Source organism: Ranitomeya imitator, chromosome 8 (assembly GCF_032444005.1).
Source record: "Ranitomeya imitator isolate aRanImi1 chromosome 8, aRanImi1.pri, whole genome shotgun sequence".
NCBI classification, from domain to species: Eukaryota; Metazoa; Chordata; class Amphibia; order Anura; family Dendrobatidae; genus Ranitomeya; species Ranitomeya imitator.
Genome location: NC_091289.1, coordinates 53,666,743 through 53,686,147, shown reverse-complemented (window position 1 = coordinate 53,686,147; position 19,405 = coordinate 53,666,743). Strand labels below are relative to the sequence as shown.

Below are 19,405 nucleotides of genomic sequence, written 5' to 3'. Positions count from 1 at the left end.
GTCTAATTATATCATTTTTAACAAACTTATGTGTGAGTTTTTTGAGTCATCATAATCTACTTGTTTGGTGCAATTTTTTCTTGTTAGTTGCCCATTCGGGATATTTTCAAGCCATCCTGGCAAGTGACAGCTATCTATATGGATATAGCTGTTACTGTTCATGGTGGTTTGTGAGACATAGCACTAATGCCCCAAGCTGGCAGAGCCACAGGTTCGGGGCCCCTGTTTTAACCCCTTAACTACTAGAGGTATTTTTGTTTTTTGCACTTTCATTTTTTTCTCCCCTTCTTCCCAGAGCCATAACTTTTTTATTTTTTGGTCAATATGGCCATGTGAGGGCTTGTTTTTTGCCCGACAAGTTGTACCTTTGAACAACACAATTGGATTTACCATATCGTATACTGGAAAAAGGGAAAAAAATTCCAAGTGCTGTGAAATTGCAAAAAAAGTGCAATTCCACAGTTGTTGTGTTGTTTCCTCCTAGATTCACTAAATGCTAAAACTGACCCATTATGATTCTCCGGGTCATTGCGAGTTCTTAGACACCAAACATGTATAGGTTCTTTTTTATCTAAGTGTTGAAAAAAAATTCCCAAATTTGTTACAAAAAAATAATTTGTGCCATTTTCCGATACCCATAGTGTCTCCAGTTTTCGTGATCTCGGGTTGGGTGAGGGCTTATTTTATGTGTGCCAAGCTGACGTTTTTAATGATACCATTTTGGTGCAGATATGATCTTTTGATTGCCCGTTATTGCATTTTAATGTAATATTGCGGCAACCAAAAAAAGTAATTCTGGCGTTTTGACCTTTTTTCTCGTTACTCCGTATAGCGACCAGGTTAATCCTTATTTTATTGACTGATCGGGTGATTCTGAACGCAGCGATACCAAATATGTGCAGGTGTTTTTTTTTTTTTTTTTGTTTTTTTTCTTTTATTTTGAATACGGCAAAAGGGGGTGATTTGAACTTTTTATATTTTTTTAATTATTTTTTAAAAAAACTTTTTTTTATTAACATTTGGCATGCTTCAATAGTCTCCATGGGAGGCTGCCATAACCCGCTCACCTCTGCTACATATAGGCGATGATCAGATCGCCTGTACGTAGTAGAATTGCTGACTTGCTATGAGCGCCGACCATCTGGCGGCGCTCATAGCAATCAGACAGTGACGATTATAGAGGTCTGCTGGAGAGCTCTGCTTGTCATGGCGACCCACGGTCATGTGACACTGGCGCCGATGAACGGTATTTCCTGCGCGCTTGCCGAAAGCTAGTGTGAAATGCCGCTGTCTGATGAGGCATTTAATGGGTTAACAGCCGCTGGTGGATCGTGATTCCACCCGCGGCTGTTAGCGGCACATGTCACCTGTTCAAAATAGCTGACACATGCCAGAAAGATGTGGGCTTAACGCCGGTGTCCAACGTTACAGGAAGGGTGTCCAACATCGGCGTACTATTACCCCCCCATATCGGATAGGGGTTAAACAAAATAATTTTTAGTAGCACTACAGATTGTAAACTTTCTGCTCTGTTTTTTTTTTTTCTTCTTGCAGTGGTCCGGCTGGCAAAGTATGTCAATAAACCCCCTGTTTACAACAAAGAAAAGGAACCTCTCTGTGTTATACAGCGTAAATCAAGTTTATGCCGACTCCTCCTCTGCAACTCACCAGAGTATCCATTCTCCCCGCAATGATCAAGGAATATTTCTTCCTTCAAAGCGTTACTGTTCAAGCGCTTCTGAGTTTAATGCTATGGAGGATGTTTTTGGAGACAGTGAAGACTTCACTGCGGATGATTTGGAGGAAATTGACATTATTGCCTCTCAGGCTTATACGCAGGATGTGGGTACTGCTAATATTGATGGAAATCATGTGCAGGGCAATGCCATTTTAAATAATCGACAGACATCTACCTTTCTTCAGCCACAAAGACCTGCACCACCAAAAAGGGGAAGAGTTGCCTTGAGTATGTGTATTTAATCACAAAATGTTTATGGATATATTGTCATTTCTAAAAACAGAATCCATAATCTGTTTGTTTTCTGTTTGTTTTGCTTTTTTGCAGCGTTATTATAAATGCTGTGGTCAGGGGATCCGTCACTGGTCGGCATTTTTTTTTTTTTTTGCTGTCATTGAGGTTTAAAAAAATAAAAATAAAATATAATGTATAATAAAAATACTTGGTGGGAGTACGACAACACAGCAATCAGCTGTTTCTGGTGCCATCGGTAGCAAGATGTGATCACATCTCTGACCAATGTGTACAGACAATGATTGGCTTTTTGTCAAGGTTCTCTATGTGAAAATCAGAAAATACAAACTATCGAACACATTAAGTACAATTTATATGCAAGAGTATGATCAGGGGGACATAGTAGCCAAAGATCGCGAAAATACAAATGAGTTCACCATGTATCACAAAATGAAGTAAGCAAGGTGAGTCTACTTGATTAATATGTGTGTGTATATAGAAACTCTGTCTCAGCCTCTAACTCCTACTGTCAGATTATATAGCAAAATCTTGCTGACAGATTCCCCTTAAAGACAACATTTTATGGCATACATGAGGCTGAGTTCGGGTCAGGAGACCCACAGACGTGACTGTGAAACTTGATCAGCGTATCTGTCTGTGACGTCAGCCACCAGCAATTGGTTGTAATCTATCGCCATAGTCAATCAAATTTTGCTTTTTAGCATGTAAACCTTCTTTCTGGCCAGTTCTTTTCCCATATCATGTAACATAGTGTGCTGTTTTCATAAACATTGTTGAGAACAGGTTGTGATATTTAGATCTAAATGTCCCAAATATATAATTATAACTTGCTGCTACTTTACATTTTTTGGGGGGCTGTTCACTTACCGTAATTTGATACTTTTTTTTTTTCCCCTTTAATTAAATTTACAAATCTTTACATCCATGTGCCCAAATAATAAAATTGTTGAACTCATAAAAGGAATTTAAATTAAAGCTTGTTTTATTTTCTCAGACTCTCTTACTGATAATGAGACCCCTGCATTTGGCATTTTGCAGTCTGAACATGAGGAGCTAAAGCAAAAGGTAAAGAGTTGGTTCTCCTGCATCGCTCTTCAGGATTTATTTGATGCGCATAACATTACTATTATATGGGATCTGATACTAGATTTGACGGTGATGGATTTACACCCTTGATACTAAACGGCTGGCCTCAAGACGTATATTTTAGAGATCATTTTGAGTCCCAGCAGTGGGACACCCAACATATACAGCTCTTGCAAAAATTAAGAGACCACTGCAAAATGTTCAGTTTGTCTGATTTTTCTCTTTATAGGTATATTTTTGAGTAAAATGTAAATTGTCCTTTTATTCTATAAACTTCTGACATGTCTCCGAATTTCCAAGCAATACATTTTGGTTTTTTTTTCTGACTGAGCAGAATGGTCAAAATAAAAAAAACCCCAGGGCTTTCAGACCTCAAAAATAATGCAAAAAAAACAAGTTCATAATCATTTAGAAACAACAATACTAATGTTTTTACTCAGCAAGAGATCAGAAATCAATATTTTGTGGAATAACCATGATTGTTAATCACAGCTTTCATGCGTCTTGGCATGCTTTCCACCAGTCTATCACACCTCTACTGGCCCAAAAATGTAAGCACTTCATCTTTGTTTGATGGCTTGTGACTATCCATCATCCTCTTGATTACATTCCAGAGGTTTTCAATGAGGTTTAGGTCTGGAGATTGGGCTGCAAATGACAGGGTTTTGATGTGGTGGTCTCTTAATTTTTGCCAGAGCTGTATTTGTAATCTGTCACCTGGAAACGTGCTAAAAGTAGCAGCTTACGTCAACGTGCCAGTCACTGCATTTCACCAAATATTTGTATTGTTGCCCATGGAAGGTGGTAGAGAACACTACAGATAAGAACTGTGTTGTGTGTTTTTTTTTTTTTGTTTTTTTTGTTTTAATGTCTGTGAAGAGTGCCAGGATAGATTGATCATTACGGTAATTGGGGGCCAAGACAGTGGGATGTCATTGGAGTATGGGGGCCAAAAAATATTGTCTTTATTGGATTTAGAACACTGCATCTGACCAGCCAGTGTGCTTGTGGGTGGTGGGGTGCCATGGCCCAAATTTTGCCCTGGGATCCATAGGACTCCAGTTACGCCTCTACTCCAGAGTAAGTGCCACCCTTTGTAGATGCTCCCCTCTAATATACCGTTATTGCTAATAGTCCACAAACCTATGTCATATCAAAATTACATTCTGGCTTGGCAAACTTTATAGATGCCTTATTTATAAAGGCTTTATATTTTGGCTATTACACACTTGGGGTCCAATTCATCATTACTTTTTTCGAGAAAAAAAAAAATCAGGAAGCACGTGTGCCACTTTGAAGAATGGAAAAAAAACACAGTAGTGAAAGCCACAAGGCTAAAGAAAGGGGAAACAGAGAATGCAGATAAATTGGCACTTTACACATTGGATGCAGTGCAACGAAAAGGCTTCCTCCTTAGGGTATAGCGTTTCACCCTGTAGTCAGTGGCTCCCACGGGGCTTACGTGTGAAGTTTTGGATAACTGAGTTTGGATGTATGCGAGGCCATTGACTGTATTGATGCAGACTGAGTCACGGCCTGCTCTGCTGGACAACATTTATGGCCACGTCCTCCTGTTTGAGGCGCGCTCCAAAAGACTCACTGGTGGACCTGGAGAAGGTGAGTACAGCCCAGTATTTATTTACTACAGCCTTGAATTAACCTTTAATGAAAGGGAACAATCCTTTTATGTGATGGTGTAAAGGAGCAGTTAAGACAGCAACTGCTCAGAGCTTCTGCTTTGTTTAGCATCTTCTTGGCGGCACTATGGCTGGTGTGTGTTGATATACACATAGCTTTACAGGGGGTTGTCTGGGCATATAATATTAATAGGTCATCAATATTAGATCTTTGGGCACAGAGAGCTGCGGCTCTTGGTAGTGACTACACATTGAACGAAGTTGGACTGTTCAGCTCCAGACGCTGCTGTGGCTGATCGGCCTATGTGTCTCATGTCGGTGATCTGATATTGATAACCTATCCTGATTAGTGGTCATCAACATTATTTTCCCTAAAAAACTCTTTCAGGCTATGTGCACACGATGCGGATTTTGCTGCGGATTTTTCCGCAGCGGATTTGGAAAATCCGCAGTGCAAAATCAGTGCGGTTTTCACTGCGGATTTTCATGCGGTTTCTTCTGCGGATTCCTCTGCGGGTTTTCAACTGCACTTTCTTATTGGTGCAGGTTGAAAACCGCTGCGGAATCCGCAGAAAGAAGTTACATGCTACTTCTTTTTTTCCGCAGCGTTTCCGCTCGTTTTTTTTCCGCATCATGTGCACTGCGGTTTTTGTTTTTCATAGGTTAACATTGTACTGTACACCGCATGGAAAACTGCTGCGGATCCGCAGCGTAAAATCCACTGCGGATCCGCAGCAAAAACCACAACGTGTGCACAAGCCCTAAAGGAAACTTGTCATGATTCATGCTGCCTGAACCACTACATTACAAACATTTATGTCTTTACTCTGAAATTCAACATGGCTGGGGCTGAGATGACTAGTCGCAGAGGTTTGTCCCTGCCAGCTTCTTCTCTCCATGGCTGGTCACGTCATCTCCAGCCCCGCAGCATTTCATAGTAAAACATACATGTCTGCATTAACATGGCCGGTCTCCGATTCATGATGCTCTTGAACCGGGTGGCATAATGTGATGTGATGAGTTCCCTTTGAAAGAAGATAAGGTTTTCAACAATTCCTGTCATGATCCTTTTTTAATTTTCTTACAAACCTGACTTATTTATATTTCTTGCAGCTAAAAGTGCTGCAAAATGATACGGTCATCAAGAATGGTGAAATTAAAGTTTTGCGAGATGCTTTGCGTCAAACAGAGTCTAACCTTGAACAGCAAAGAATTGCTCAGGCCGCACTGGAGAAAGAGAAGACGCAAATGTACTGTGAGAAAGAAAAAGAACTGTTGAAGAAAGTAAGTGTTTATTTCTGCCTTGGAAAGTAATGATGACTGTCTGAGGAAACTAAAGAGGATTTTTACTGACGGGGATATGAAGAGGGCATCTTAACTGAGCCCAGAGGCACCGAGAGAAGCGTAGAGTTTGTGTTTGCAACAGTGTATGTGAATCATGCGTGGTGTGGTCAGTGGGTAGCAGACTTGGCCTGATAGGCAATACGTTACTTAGAAATTAGAACACAGCACCTCATGGGGAAAACGGGGTCAGCGTTACCCATACATGAGGCGCACGTCTCAGCCAAGGAGTCCCTCTTAGCATAAAGTCCAATATCCAAAAATGAAAAAGACAGCGCCTCACACGTTGGTGAAATAAATCACTCTTTATTCTGCCTTCTGTGGCGACGTTTCGATCCCAACAATCTTTATCAAGCATGAAAAAGCTTGATAATGATCTTTGGGATCGAAACGTGGCCACAGAAGGCAGAATAAAGCGTGATTTATTTCACCAACGTGTGAGGCGCTGTCTTTCTCCTTCGCCTCATTGGGGGACACAGCCCGTGGGTGTGCGCTGCTGCTGCCACTAGGAGGCTGGCACTAAGTGATACAATGAAAGTTCTCTCCTCCCCTGCAGTGTACACCCTCCTGCTGGCTCTCAGCTAACCAGTTCTTGCTTAGTGTCCGTGGGAGGCACACGGACGGGTCTGCTATTCAGACCCAAAACTCTTTTATTTTTACCTTTTACATTTTTGATTTTATTTTTTCCACGGACGAATGGGGTGACGGATCCTTTCATGGCTCCGATCTCCCCGAACCAACAACAGGCGAGCACGGAGAGTGTCGCCTCTCCGTATCCTCTCCTGCGACGTGGGATGCCAAACCTGGGCTGATTCTTAGGGGCGACTGGTCCCTTCAAGGGCACCGTTCTCCCCGCACCATCAACGGACGAGCACATGGAGTGTCGCCTCCACGTACCCTCTTCCCCAGCCAGGCCTAATGCCGGACAACAGGCCCTGTCCACCCGGGGGCTTGAACTCCGTGGATGTACAGAGGCCCCTCTCTTTGGCGTCCGAGCAGCCCCCACTGTCCCACCACGTTTAAAGCTGATGGCACAAGGAGGCGGAACGGTTCCTCTCCACCTCCCTAACAAAGGGATGATGGATTGAGGTTTATCCCTCTATCCCTGCACCATCCACGCTGCAATATCTGACCTGCAGCAGAACAGTAGAGTGCGCGCACTTTCCTCGGCACTTAGATTCCGTCATCGCGGCAGCTCCATGCCGGGACGCGCACCAATGGTGAGTGGATCCAGTCAGCGATCGGCCTCTGCAGCGGGATATTCACATGCTGACAGGCAGCCTCAGCTTCCCTGTGGCCCACCTACCTGAGGTAACGCTCTGGCCAGCTGCAAATATTTAGCTCCCGGCTTCGGCTGATGTGTAGGCCGCACCCCGGAAGCGCACTATGGCGCCATAAGGTGGCTCCGCCCGCTTTTCTGGCGCGTCTCGCCTGGCACGGAAGCACTCAGTTTTCTCAACCACTACAATGCCCCTCACTTCTACCGCTGGTATCGCTCCCCCCGGGTGCAGAAATTTAGACCACGGCTTGGGCCTATTCATGGAAGTCTCGAGGCCCCGCCCACATCGTGCCTGTGGCTCCGCCCCCCGAATTGGCGAATCTCGCTTTCTGCGAGATTTCATCACCTCTGCAACTTCCGGTGGCCATCTTGGTCCACCCGGCTGGCTCACACAGGGGCGACGACTTTGCATTAAAGGGACACAGTATTCCCTGGTCTTAAAGGCACATGGCCAGTATTCCCTGGTCTTAAAGGCACATGGCCAGTATTCCCTGGTCTTAAAGGCACATGGCCAGTATTCCCTGGTCTTAAAGGCAAAGGACCAGTATTCCCTGGTCTTGCACGACCAGTATTCCCTGGTCTTACATGACCAGTATTCCCTGGTCTTAAAGGCACTTGACCAATCCGAAGCCGGTCACCCTAAATGAGCTCAGGAGCTGATCCCAGTTTATCCCAGAGTACCTAGTTCTCTCAGTGGACTTCGTCACTGACCGCAATCCATGGTTTCTCTGACCAAGAAATTGAATCCCTCCGTGATCCCTCTGTGGCTCGGAGTGCTCGCAGGACCGATATACATGGTCCCTCTCCTACATGGGAGCTGTCGGCTAGCAGGGGCCGCGAGTATTCTTCAAACTTACAGGCGTCTAGAAATGTACAGGCATCTAGAAAAAGGAAGTTTTCATTTCATGATCTCTCTCCCCAAGGATTGAATGAGAACAAGACTCTGAATATAGATCGGATATTGCCTTGGACCTGGACTTGCTAGAGCTTCAGTAAAACATGAACTCTCCTATTTATATCCTCAACCAATCTCTGTACATTGACGAGGACTCCGGTTCTGCTCTAGACTACGCAGTGTCCCTCATAAGGAGACTAAACTCCCTCGTAGAGCATTTGCCATTCAGTCCAGATATGTGATTCACTGGACAGCAGCCTCTATGTGGGATGCCATGCCTGTTCTGATTTCTAAGGCCGTGTTCACACCATCCTTTTTTCATGCGGAATCGCCGCGATTTTCCCGCTGCGGGTCCGCAGCTGTTTTCCATGCAGGGTACATTACAATGTACCCTATGGAAAACAGGAACTGCTGTGCCCACATTGCGGAAAATCGCGAAAAAAGCCGCACTGAATTGCCGCGGTAAAAAAGAAGTACCATGTCACTTCTTTTTGCGGAACTGCAGCGGTTCTGCACCCATAGACCTCCATTGTGAGGTCAAACCCGCAGTAAAACCCGCAGATGAAAAATATATCTGCGGGTTTTACTGCGGTTTGTGGTGCAGAACCGCTGCAGTGTGGCTGCCCCCCGTGCCCCAATCCCACCCCCCCATGCTCCAACGCCCCCCCGTGCCCTAATCTCCCCCCCTTATACTTACCCGGCCTCCCGGTGTCCGTCGGGCCGTCTTCTCCCTGGGCGCCGACATCTTGCAAAATGGCGGGCGCATGCGCAGTGCGTCCGCCGAATCTGCCGGCCGGCAGATTCGTTCCAAAGTGCATTTTGATCACTGAGATAGGTTATATCTCAGTGATCAAAATAAAAAAAATAGTAAATGCCCCCCCCCCCCTCCTTTGTCACCCCCATAGGTAGGGACAATAAAAAAATTAAGAATTTTTTTTTTTTTTTTCCCACTAAGGTTAGAATAGGGTTAGGGGTAGGGTTAGGGTATTTTCAGCCATTTTAACCCTAAAAAACTTCCTAGAAAACACACAGACTCTGCATAGAAAACTGCATCAAAAAACGCATCAAAAAAGCACCAAAAAAAGGACCTGCGTTTTCTGCCAAGAGCTGCGGTTTTTAGTCCTGAAAAAAAGGAGGGAAATCGGGAACGTGTGAACATACCCTAAGGGCAACGGGTCCTTTAAAGGGCACCGATCTCCCCACACCTTCAACAGACGAGCACACGGAGTGTCGCCTCCATGTATCCTCTTCTGCATCGAGGCCTAACGGCAACCTGTCCTGTCCACCCGGAGACCTGAACTCTGTGGATGTACAGAGGCACCATTTTTGGCATCCGAGCACCCCCCCTCTGCATCACCACTATTTAGCAGATGATGCAAGAAGGTGATGATCCCTCTTCACTTCCCTGTTAAGAGGATGGTGGATCGAGGGTTCCTAATTTTTAACTCTGCACCATCAAGAGAGCGGCGATGGCAAGAGTCTATGACCTGCTGGATGCAGCTGCGCATTCGGCCACTCGGCAGATTAACAGGGTAGAATCTCCTGAGGTATACCTACCACTATCCCTGCCCGATGTATCATCAATTAAAAATACCACGGACTGTCAGATAGCAAATCTGGTTCGTTCCGTCTTGCGGCTTCGGGTTCAGCGCTCTACCCTCCCTAGTCGCCGCATGGTCTGGAGACCTTAACTACTTTGATTCACACCAGTAACCCTTTCCCGAAGACAGTACAACTGGCCAATCAAATCTTTTGAGCGGTAGACTAGCAAAGGATCATATGTTTCCTACAGATCCAACCAGCAGTGGAAGGGTTGTCCAGAACAGTCTAGATCTAAGGGATATTGGTTCCAAAAAGAGGAACGAAAAGACCGATCCTGGACCTCAAACTTCTAACAACCTTTGACAAGGTCCTCCTTCGGATGGAGTTCCTCCGCTCAGCCATTACTTCAACAGAAAAAGGTGCAGTTTCTGGCATCCATTGACATTCGGGAGGCTTACCCTCACATTCCTATTTTTCCCCTCCTCAAAAATTCCTTCGCTTTTCCATTCGTGAACAGCATTTTCAAGTCACGACCTTGTCCTTCGGCCTTGCTACCGAACCCAGAATGTTCGCAAGGGTCATGGCGGCTGTCATGTTCCTCTTGTACCCTAGCGGCGTGGTCGTCCTGCTCTGTTTGGTCAACTGTCTAGCCGCTCTGCCAGGACTATGCTGAGTCGTCTATATCACTTGCGATACCCTCTCACCTGGGCTGGCAGCTAAATTTAGACAAGTTCTCCTCATTTCCAGCCCAGCAGATATCCCTTTTGAGGATGATCCTGCACACTTCCAGAAGGATGGTAATTCTCCCTCGAGACAAGGCCATGGCCCTTCAACAGGGAGCTCGTGCACTTGATCACTCATCCCCTCATTTCATCCGATTTGCTAGGAGGGTTCTGAGGAAAAATGGTGACGACAATGGAAGCAGTTTCCTTCGCACCTCTCGTTTTCAGCAAGTCAAACAGACTTTCAGACGGTAGTCTCTGAGCTCCTTCTTCATCCAGGGCCTTTCTCCCGGTTCAATGGTTATTAGTAACTACCAATGCCAGTCTTCTTCTCCCGATCATTGCTCTGGAGATCTGAATGGTAGTCCTACAGCAGGTCCACTGCCTTCTGGCGGGTCACCCCATACGAATTCCATTGGATAATGCCACGGCTGTGCCATACGTCAATCATCTAGCAGGTACCCACGGTCAAGCATCATGGCCGAGGTACCTCACATTCTCTGATGTGCCGAGATCTATCAATCGGTGATCTCGGCAGTACATATCCCAGGAGTAGATCTCTGGGCGGCAAACATATTCAGCCGTCAGGGTTCCGCCTCAAGTGAGTGTGATCTTCACCCGGAAGTCTTCCATCAGATCTGCCTTCACTGGAGCTCTCCAGTTGTAGATCGGATGGTGTCCAGACTGAACGCCAATGTACTCGAGTTCGTGGATGCCTCGAGATCCAAGAGGCATTGCACTAAATGCTCTGGTTCTTCCGTAGTACCAGTTTCCATAACTCCCTTTCCACTACTTGCGAAAGCCTTTCGGAAGCAGAAAGGGCCCCAGTGATCCTCGGAGATCCGCACTGACCACGTCAGTTTTTTGTTTGCGGAGCTAGTATCATTCCGCCTTATTGCAACAAAACTGCAAGTAGGGACTTTCTCGCAGGGAGTTTTCACACGTAGTTCTTCCCTATCGCATACCGTTAGATCATTGGGACCTTAATGGTCCTAGGAGTGTTACAGTAGACTCCTTTTGATCCGGACAGACTTTACTATTAGGGAAGGTCGCCCTTTTTTTTCTCTGCGATATCCTCATCCTGACGAGTCTTCGGAGCTAGCTGCTCTGTTCTTTCAGACTGTTTTTCCCTTAATACCTTCAAGGCAAGGTTGTCCTCAGGCCATCCCCGTCCCTTGTTACGAAGGTGGTATTGTATTACCACTGTTATGAGGGCATCGTTCTTCCCTCATCTCTTTTGGCACCAGTCCACAAAATGGAATGCGTTCCCCATATTCTGGACGAAGTGAGTGCTCTGAGTAGGTACATCTCGAGGACTGCGTCCTTCCGAAGGTTGGACGCTTTATTTGGGCTTTCTGACGGTAGAGGAAGGCTTCCTGACATTTACAGGAAGGGTTTAGCCGTTTCTTCGGCCATGTTAGCCTGGTGGATTCGTTTCACCATCCTATTGAGGATGTTAAAATGTCTATTGAGGGTTCTAGGCACCAGGCGTCGGCAAAGCATGCCTGCAAGCTTGCATATTCGTCCAGTCCGCATGCATTCTTGAAGCACTATAATTCCCACACTTCCACAGATGTGAGTCTGGGCAGGCGGATTCTGCAGGCCGCGGTGGCGCACTTGTAAGTAGCAGTTACACAGGGCCTCATTTGATGTTGTCCCCACCTAGGGACTGCTTTGGGACGTCCCACGGTCTGTGTCCCCCAATGAGGCGAAGGAGAAATAGGGATTTTTGTGTACTCACTGTAAAATCCTTTTCTCCGAGCCATTCATTAGGGGACATAGCTCCCACCCTGTTTTATAATCTGACATGCTATACGCTCATATGTTGTTATTGATCTCCTACTGCTTTTGCACCGAACTGGTTAGCTGAGAGCCAGAAGGAAGGTGTATACTGCAGGGGAGGAGATCACTTTCTTTGTATCACTTAGTGTCAGCCTCCTAGTGGCAGCAGCATACACCCACGGTCTGTGTCCCCCAATGATTGGCTCAGAGAAAAGGATTTTACGGTGAGTACACAAAAATCCCTATTTTTCATTTTTGGATATTGGCCTGATAGGCAGTCACCGTATAGGAGATGCATTCGGACGCTGACCAAAGTCTATGTACAGGGGTTGCCATATTTGCCTTGTCATTTTAAGACCGTTGCACACCAGCAAATAAAACTGTCAGCTCCCGGGCGGCTGGAGAAAACAAAATTAACAGTCCATTTCATTTTGTATTAAAATTGTATTAATAATTATTGATTACATCGAGAATAAAAGTCGCTACACATTCGCCTTACAAGAGTGTATTCCATGATACCTCTTATTTAGGGTATTACTACATTTTTAGCACTCTAATCCGAATATTTTTGTGGTGTTCTTAATTCTGTCTTTATTAACTTTACTATCTTGCTTTTGCACATACGGTATATCCCTGCATTTTATGCCCATTGTGTGGTCTGTGCCACTAATTCCTATTATGGTGGATTCTCTGTTGACTTGCCAACAAATTTGTGTTTTGTTTTTTTGGTTTTGCTTTTTTTTTTTTTGTATTTAATAAAAGTTCCACTTTTATTTATTCTTACAACTACCTTGCTCTCGCATATAATTTAGTGTTTTTTGAATAAGTGAATAGCATAAAGCTCCTCTTAGAGATGGTGGACATTTTTTGTTGTTTCACTAGTTAAAATGCACTTTATAAATGCTTGATCATTAGACTTTTGTATATTTTTAAAAATCATGATGTGTACAATATATATATTTATGCTTTTTATCCCAGATTCAGTCTTTACAATCGGAGCTACAATTTAAAGATGTAGAGATGATTGAATTAAAGACCAAACTGCAGAACTGTGAGCGGAGAATTGTGGTGGCACAGGCTAGGTACGTACCTGCGATATATACTTAAAAGAAAAAAAAAATTAGATATATACATTGGTGGAAATGAGCTTTTGGTTTTCTAAGACCAATACAAATTCACTAGTCCTTGTGGCTCATTCACACAGCTGTGTGATAGCTTTGCATAGAGCCATAATAAGGCTGCCATAACATTTTCATGAGGTCCATACTGTGCGAATCAAAGAAAAATAAAATTGTGGTATGCTGCATCAAACCATGTATTGTATATACGGAGGCATTCACTTCTAGAAGCAATGCTTTTGGGACAGAAAATTTCTGTACCACAATGGCTGAAGGCTCTATGGGTCCTTGCTAAGATGCTTTACAATCTCTGCAATGAGCTGTTACATACTTGAACCTTCATCAATCAGAATTACAGCAACCACCCTGTAACTTAATATTTCCAAAGAAAGTCAAGAAAGAAACGTAAATCTGCTTGTAAGGCCTCCTTCACATGTCCTGGTGATTTCTGTTCTGGAAAAACCAGTACTGGTAAGATCCATGGTCAGTGTGCCATTCGTGTAGCCGTTTGCTGTCCGTGTATCACATTCGTGTTCCTGTGTGATTGGTACCAGCTCCTGGGAAAAGCAGTGCAGTTAGCTGTTCCCAGGCGCCGGGTGCTGAAAGCATCTTTCATTGTAGTCTCCTTGAGATCATCGCAAGCAGCCAATCATTCAGCAGCCGCTGTGTACATCATGTGTAAAATTAAGAATTAAATTAAAAAATAAGGGCTGATGATAATAATTTGGGAAAGGGGTCAATATCGCAAAAGTTTCTTAGGCTATTAAAAACAGCTCACATCTGTTTGCTTGGCCTTTGCTGGTTAGTTTTCGGGGGGACCCCAGAAAAAAAAAATGACGTAAGGTCCCCCTATAAATTATAAGCAGCGAAGGCTAAACTGACAGCTGTGGGCTGATATAGCCTGGGAAGGGGCCAGGGATATTGCACCTCGTCCCAGGCTACCAGCATTAGCCCTCAGCTGCCACACACATTGTGCATCCATAAGATGCAACAAATCTGGTGCTCAACCTCGCTCTTTCCACTTGCCCTGGTGCGGTAACAAGTGGGGTAAAAGAGTTGTTGATGTTAGCTGTCATAAAGCCCAGGGGTTAGTAATGTAGAGGCATCTATAAGACTCCCCCATTACTTAACCCCCATACACAGCAGGAATAAAATTTCTTTAAATACTCCGTGACCCTCCTTTTTTTCCCCATTTATTACTGTAAAAATGAAAATAGTAAAAAAACAATATCCCTCACCTTTCCAACGAGAAGATAATCTATTTGCCCCACTTCGTAATCCAGCTCTGCTACATCTGGATGCCTTGATCATCAGTGGCATGATGTGACCGTTCACTTTGACATCCAGGAATCGATGAGCTTGGGGCGCAGCTTCAGTGACCAGCGGTAATGTCATAGAGGTTACTGCTGGTCACTGTGAGCAGGCTGATGAACTATGGTAAGCCTCATGATGTCACCGCTGGCAGAATTTTCACCACACTTCTTCAGTGAAGGGAGGCCAGGCAACAATGATGAAAGCTACCTCCAGCACCTGGCGAATGGGATCCCTACCACTTTTTTCTAGGCTCCATTAGGGTGTCGACCCTTTAACGAGTTGTTCAGGCTTCTACCTATTTTGACAGACTATTCATGACTCGTTGGCGTACCCCCTCATATTTCAAGTACTATGTTTGGCACACTAACCGAAACCTGACTGACGCTATAAGTTAGTGGGGCCCAATATGTAATGGATCAGTCCTTGTTGTGAATTCTGCTATTGTGCTTCTACTACGGAACTGGAAACTGAATCTACAATGTCCATGTGACCCCAGCCTTAGGCTGGTTTTACACTTGCCATGTTTTTGCGGACCGTTTTTGCGGACCGTTTTTGTGGCCCCAATGCATTTCTATGGGGCTGCAAAAATGGGCAGCAAAAATTCGTAGGAGCGCTGTAAAGCAGTATTTAGGGCCATGAAAAAATATCGAGCTTGCTCGATATTTTTTATGGCTAACGGACATGGCCCCCATTGTAAATCAGTGGGGCCGCAAAAACAACGGAAGGTTGTTTTTGCAGTGCGCCGTGACTTCCGTTTTTGTGCAAAGCCTTTTTTTTCCCCCCCAATACTTTTGCTATAGTATTGGGAACCTGAAAAACGGCGATCCGCAAGTTTTTTTATGGTCCAATATTGCTGGCAGACCTTGAAAATTGCGGCGATACGTCCCGCAATAACGGGCCACAAAAAAAACGGTAAGTGTAAAAGCAGCCTTACTGTATAACAGCTATGAGCTTTGTGTACCCAAGAGCTCCAGCTACTAATACGCTATCACTGCTGACAGTTTATTGTGTATATATTTACAATTTTAGCCCAAAGAGTCCTTCTGTGACCGTGAAGCTTGAATCGTGCTCTTCACCACAACTTGGAAAGATGAACTTTCCCACCAAGGAGTCTTTTAGGGCCACTGCCAGTCTTAAACCACATATGCCTGTATCTCCTCTGCATCTGTCAGCTAAGACCGGTAAGATTATATAATGGCACATGATTGTTCATGTAGACTTCATTTTATGAAAACTGGCAAGTCCCCACCTAATGTTTTCTCGGATACATCTCATACAGTTTTTTTCAATCTGGCGTCATCCAGCCATGCAGCAGGAATACACAGCAGTCCCAAAGAAGATGAGATCTGATCATTGAGATTACACCGGGACAGTCTAATCACAGAGTTCCCCTTTTGTCAAATTTAGCACTTTTTTGTTTTTTATACCTCCATGTGATGGAGGTTTGTGTCAGTGACCACATTGATTGCGTTTGCTGAGGATTGCCAGTGTATCTCTCACTAGTTTGTAGGGAACACAATTTTACAGCACTACTTAAAACACTTCCACTAAAATCAAAAGGACATGGGGAAATTTAAACAAATAAAATAAAATGTTGTATGTGCCGTCATCTCCTGAATGAGGAGGGTGCCTTTCACCCTGCAGTTCTTTTCCATTTAGCTGTAACTCGGGGTCTCGCATCAAAAACAGTTTGACATTTTTGGATGGGCTTCAACACTTCAGAACTGAGCCATTTTTTCTTTTTGTTTTTGTTCTTTGACACCCATCTCACAAGACCCATAATTTTTTTATTTATTTATCCTCATGGCCATTTTTTTTTGGGGGGGGGAGGACAAGTTGTAGTTTTGAGTGACGATACTTACTTTATCATAGATGGTGTGGGCTGAAGAGAAAAAAAAAATATCAAAGTGAGGATGAAATGGTGAGAAACAATATGCAATTCTGTCCTCATTTGGATTTTGTTTTTACTGTGTTTTGTGTGGTAAAAATGACCTGTCAAAATTATTCTTCTTCAGGTCAGTATGACTGACGATATTATAAAAAACAAAAAAAACCATTTGGTATGTATATATGTTTTGCTTATACAGCGCCATCATATTCCACAGTCCTTTACATACCTCATCGCTGTCCCCATTGGGGCTCTAAATTTCAATCTAAATTTCCTATCAGTGTGTCTTGGCTTGTGGAATGAAACTCATGCAAACACGGGGAGAACATACAAACTCCTTGCAGATGTTGACCTTGGTGGGATTTGAACCCAGGACCCCAGCGCTGCAAAACAACAATTTTTAGCACTGATCCACCGTGCTTATTTAAATATATACTGTATTTTTTAGCAGCAAAGCTTCAAAACATTGCTTACAAGCTCAAAAGAGCTTGTAAGCACTGTGTATGTTCTGATGTCTAGCAGTGGTGGTCTGTCTCCAAGGCAATGTGCTGTGTCCAACAGTAAAGTGTTAATAGCTGAAGAACGGCTGAAGGTTTTAAGCTGCACGTTGCTAAATGTTCTTGTGTTTACAAGCACTATCCTACAATATCCAGTTATGAAGATGTGAATTACCCTTTGTCCTCTTTAGCCCTGGTCATTAAGGGGTGAAATTCTTTTTATTTAACTTGTGCAGTTCACAAATTTTGCTCTTTGTTACAAGTAATCAGTAAAAGAGATGTGTATTTCTCTATTGCTTCACTGGGGGACACAGCTGTGTCCCCCAATGAAGGCTCCGAGAAACAGATTTTACTGTAAGCAGCCAAAAATCCTGTTATTTTTTTTTTTTATAGACATTGAAGCATTAAATACAACAGTTAAACAAGCGAAAGTATTTTCTACATCATACTGCAAGCACAGCATGGACAGACAAGGTATGTACCTAGCATCTGGGAAGCCTGAAAATATGTCTGCTAAAAAAATTTTTTTAAAAGTAGTATACATCAGTATGGGTGGGATCCTTGTGGGACTGACTCTAGGCGACCCTCACTGATCAGCAGTGATTGTGTTCAGCGGCTACAGTACTTGGCAGTGACCAATTTTCTGGTTGACTCTATCCACCGTTTCCTTCTGTCTGCTGGTGGGGCTGAAAGCAGGTGATTGATGGTGCCAGTTGTCCTAAGGATAGGTCATCAATATCGTTAGCCCGGAAACCCTCCTTAAGGTGCCGATACACCCCTATCAGGGCCGGCTCCAGGTTTTCGAGGGCCCCGGGCGAAAGAGTCTGTGGGCCCCCCCCCTTTAACACATACCCCGATTTATGATGCACAGATACGGCAGAGAAATGTATAGTACAATGCCAGATTTCACTTCTTACATGAGTGACAGCTATTGTAGATTCTGCAGTGTATATATACAGGAGGAAAGGTGCTGTGCAGTGTATATATACAGGAGAGGTGCTGTGCAGTGTATATATACAGGAGGAAAGGTGCTGTGCAGTGTATATATACAGGAGAGGTGCTTTTCTGTTTTGAGTTTTTCTATGAAACAAAGACTTTTCTACATAAACAACGTTGTTTGGTTTTGCGGCCCCAACAGATCTGTGCTACAAAGTAACAGGCGGCTCGGGCATTAATGAGGGACCTGATGCTGAATCCTTTCCACAAACCCTAATGACCCAATTAGTGCCTCGTCATTAGAAGCTCATTAAACGCCTCCCTGTCCCGGGCAGTCATGTACAGTATGGGGGGATCCTGCAGCCCACCCCCTGACTGCTCCATACCATACACTGCCCTCTGTCGCGCTCACTATTACCCTGTGCATTTCTCTGTCATCGTTACCCCATGTTACACTTGTCACCCCCCACTACAGAGTAGCAGGGCAGCCATTGTCACCCCCTCCCGGACCCTAATGGCAGCAGGAAATGTCTGCTCCTCTATTGGGTTGGAACCTGATTTAATCAAGGAATAATGTGGATTTGTTGCCGGTGGCTGCAGGGGAAGGGTTAAGTGATGCCATGTCCTTGGTGGGAGCAGTGGCAGCTGCTGGGACCTGGACAGAGACAACCAATGTTGCTGTGACTGCACAGTGTGACCTGGAGGAGAGAAGCTGAGACTCCGGAGCAGAAATCACCCACATGCCAGCACTGGGCAGAGTCCCTCCAGTCACCAGCCTGGGGCCACGGGGCCCCAACCTACAGCCCACAGCTCAGTTTTATCCATGGCAGCAGCTCCCCTTCCTCCTGGCATCTGGTTAACCCCATTTATGCGGGTCGGATTGTTATCTTTAAGGTTCAGCAATAACCTCATACAGATGGGAAGGGGTTAAGCTTCTTCCTACCCCACTGGTGCAGGTTTGGTGCAGCATGCATGTATTCTGGGAGAGCTGGGTGGCTGCAGGCTGCACCCCACCAGCTGCTCCTCCAGACATCACCGACATTTTTAGGCAGCGGAGACAGACAGCAGCAGACTGAGGCACAGCTGCAACCACTGCTGGATACCTTTGCACTCACTCAGGCAATGGTAGGACAGAGCTCCTCGGGAATCTGCCTGATAAACTTCAGCACTGTCTGCAGCCACCCAGGGGGGAGAGCAGAGAAGGTGCTCTCTCCACCCACAATGTCACACTGGCTGCCTTCTGTTAAACCCTTTGTGTGCCTGCCTGGCTGCACTGACTGAGTGAGAAGATGCTTGTGTCAGAGCTGGCACATAGGGGTTAAGAGAACACAGCCAGCGTGACTTTGTGGGGGGAGAGAGCATGTTATCTCCTGCT

The 19,405-nt window shown here is 44.8% G+C and overlaps 1 protein-coding gene across 1 annotated transcript in view; it reads left to right on the top strand.

The window, feature by feature from the left end:
* The window catches only part of ATRIP (ATR interacting protein), a 69,632-nt gene that overhangs the window by 9,187 nt on the left and 41,040 nt on the right, over window positions 1-19,405 (top strand). Inside the window, exons 2-7 of the mRNA XM_069736925.1 lie at window positions 1,555-1,966; window positions 2,988-3,058; window positions 5,830-6,000; window positions 13,256-13,359; window positions 15,739-15,890; window positions 17,488-17,568. Of these exons, the coding sequence (XP_069593026.1) occupies window positions 1,573-1,966; window positions 2,988-3,058; window positions 5,830-6,000; window positions 13,256-13,359; window positions 15,739-15,890; window positions 17,488-17,568 (973 nt within the window). The 5' untranslated portion in view covers window positions 1,555-1,572. The remainder of the gene's footprint in view (window positions 1-1,554; window positions 1,967-2,987; window positions 3,059-5,829; window positions 6,001-13,255; window positions 13,360-15,738; window positions 15,891-17,487; window positions 17,569-19,405) is intronic.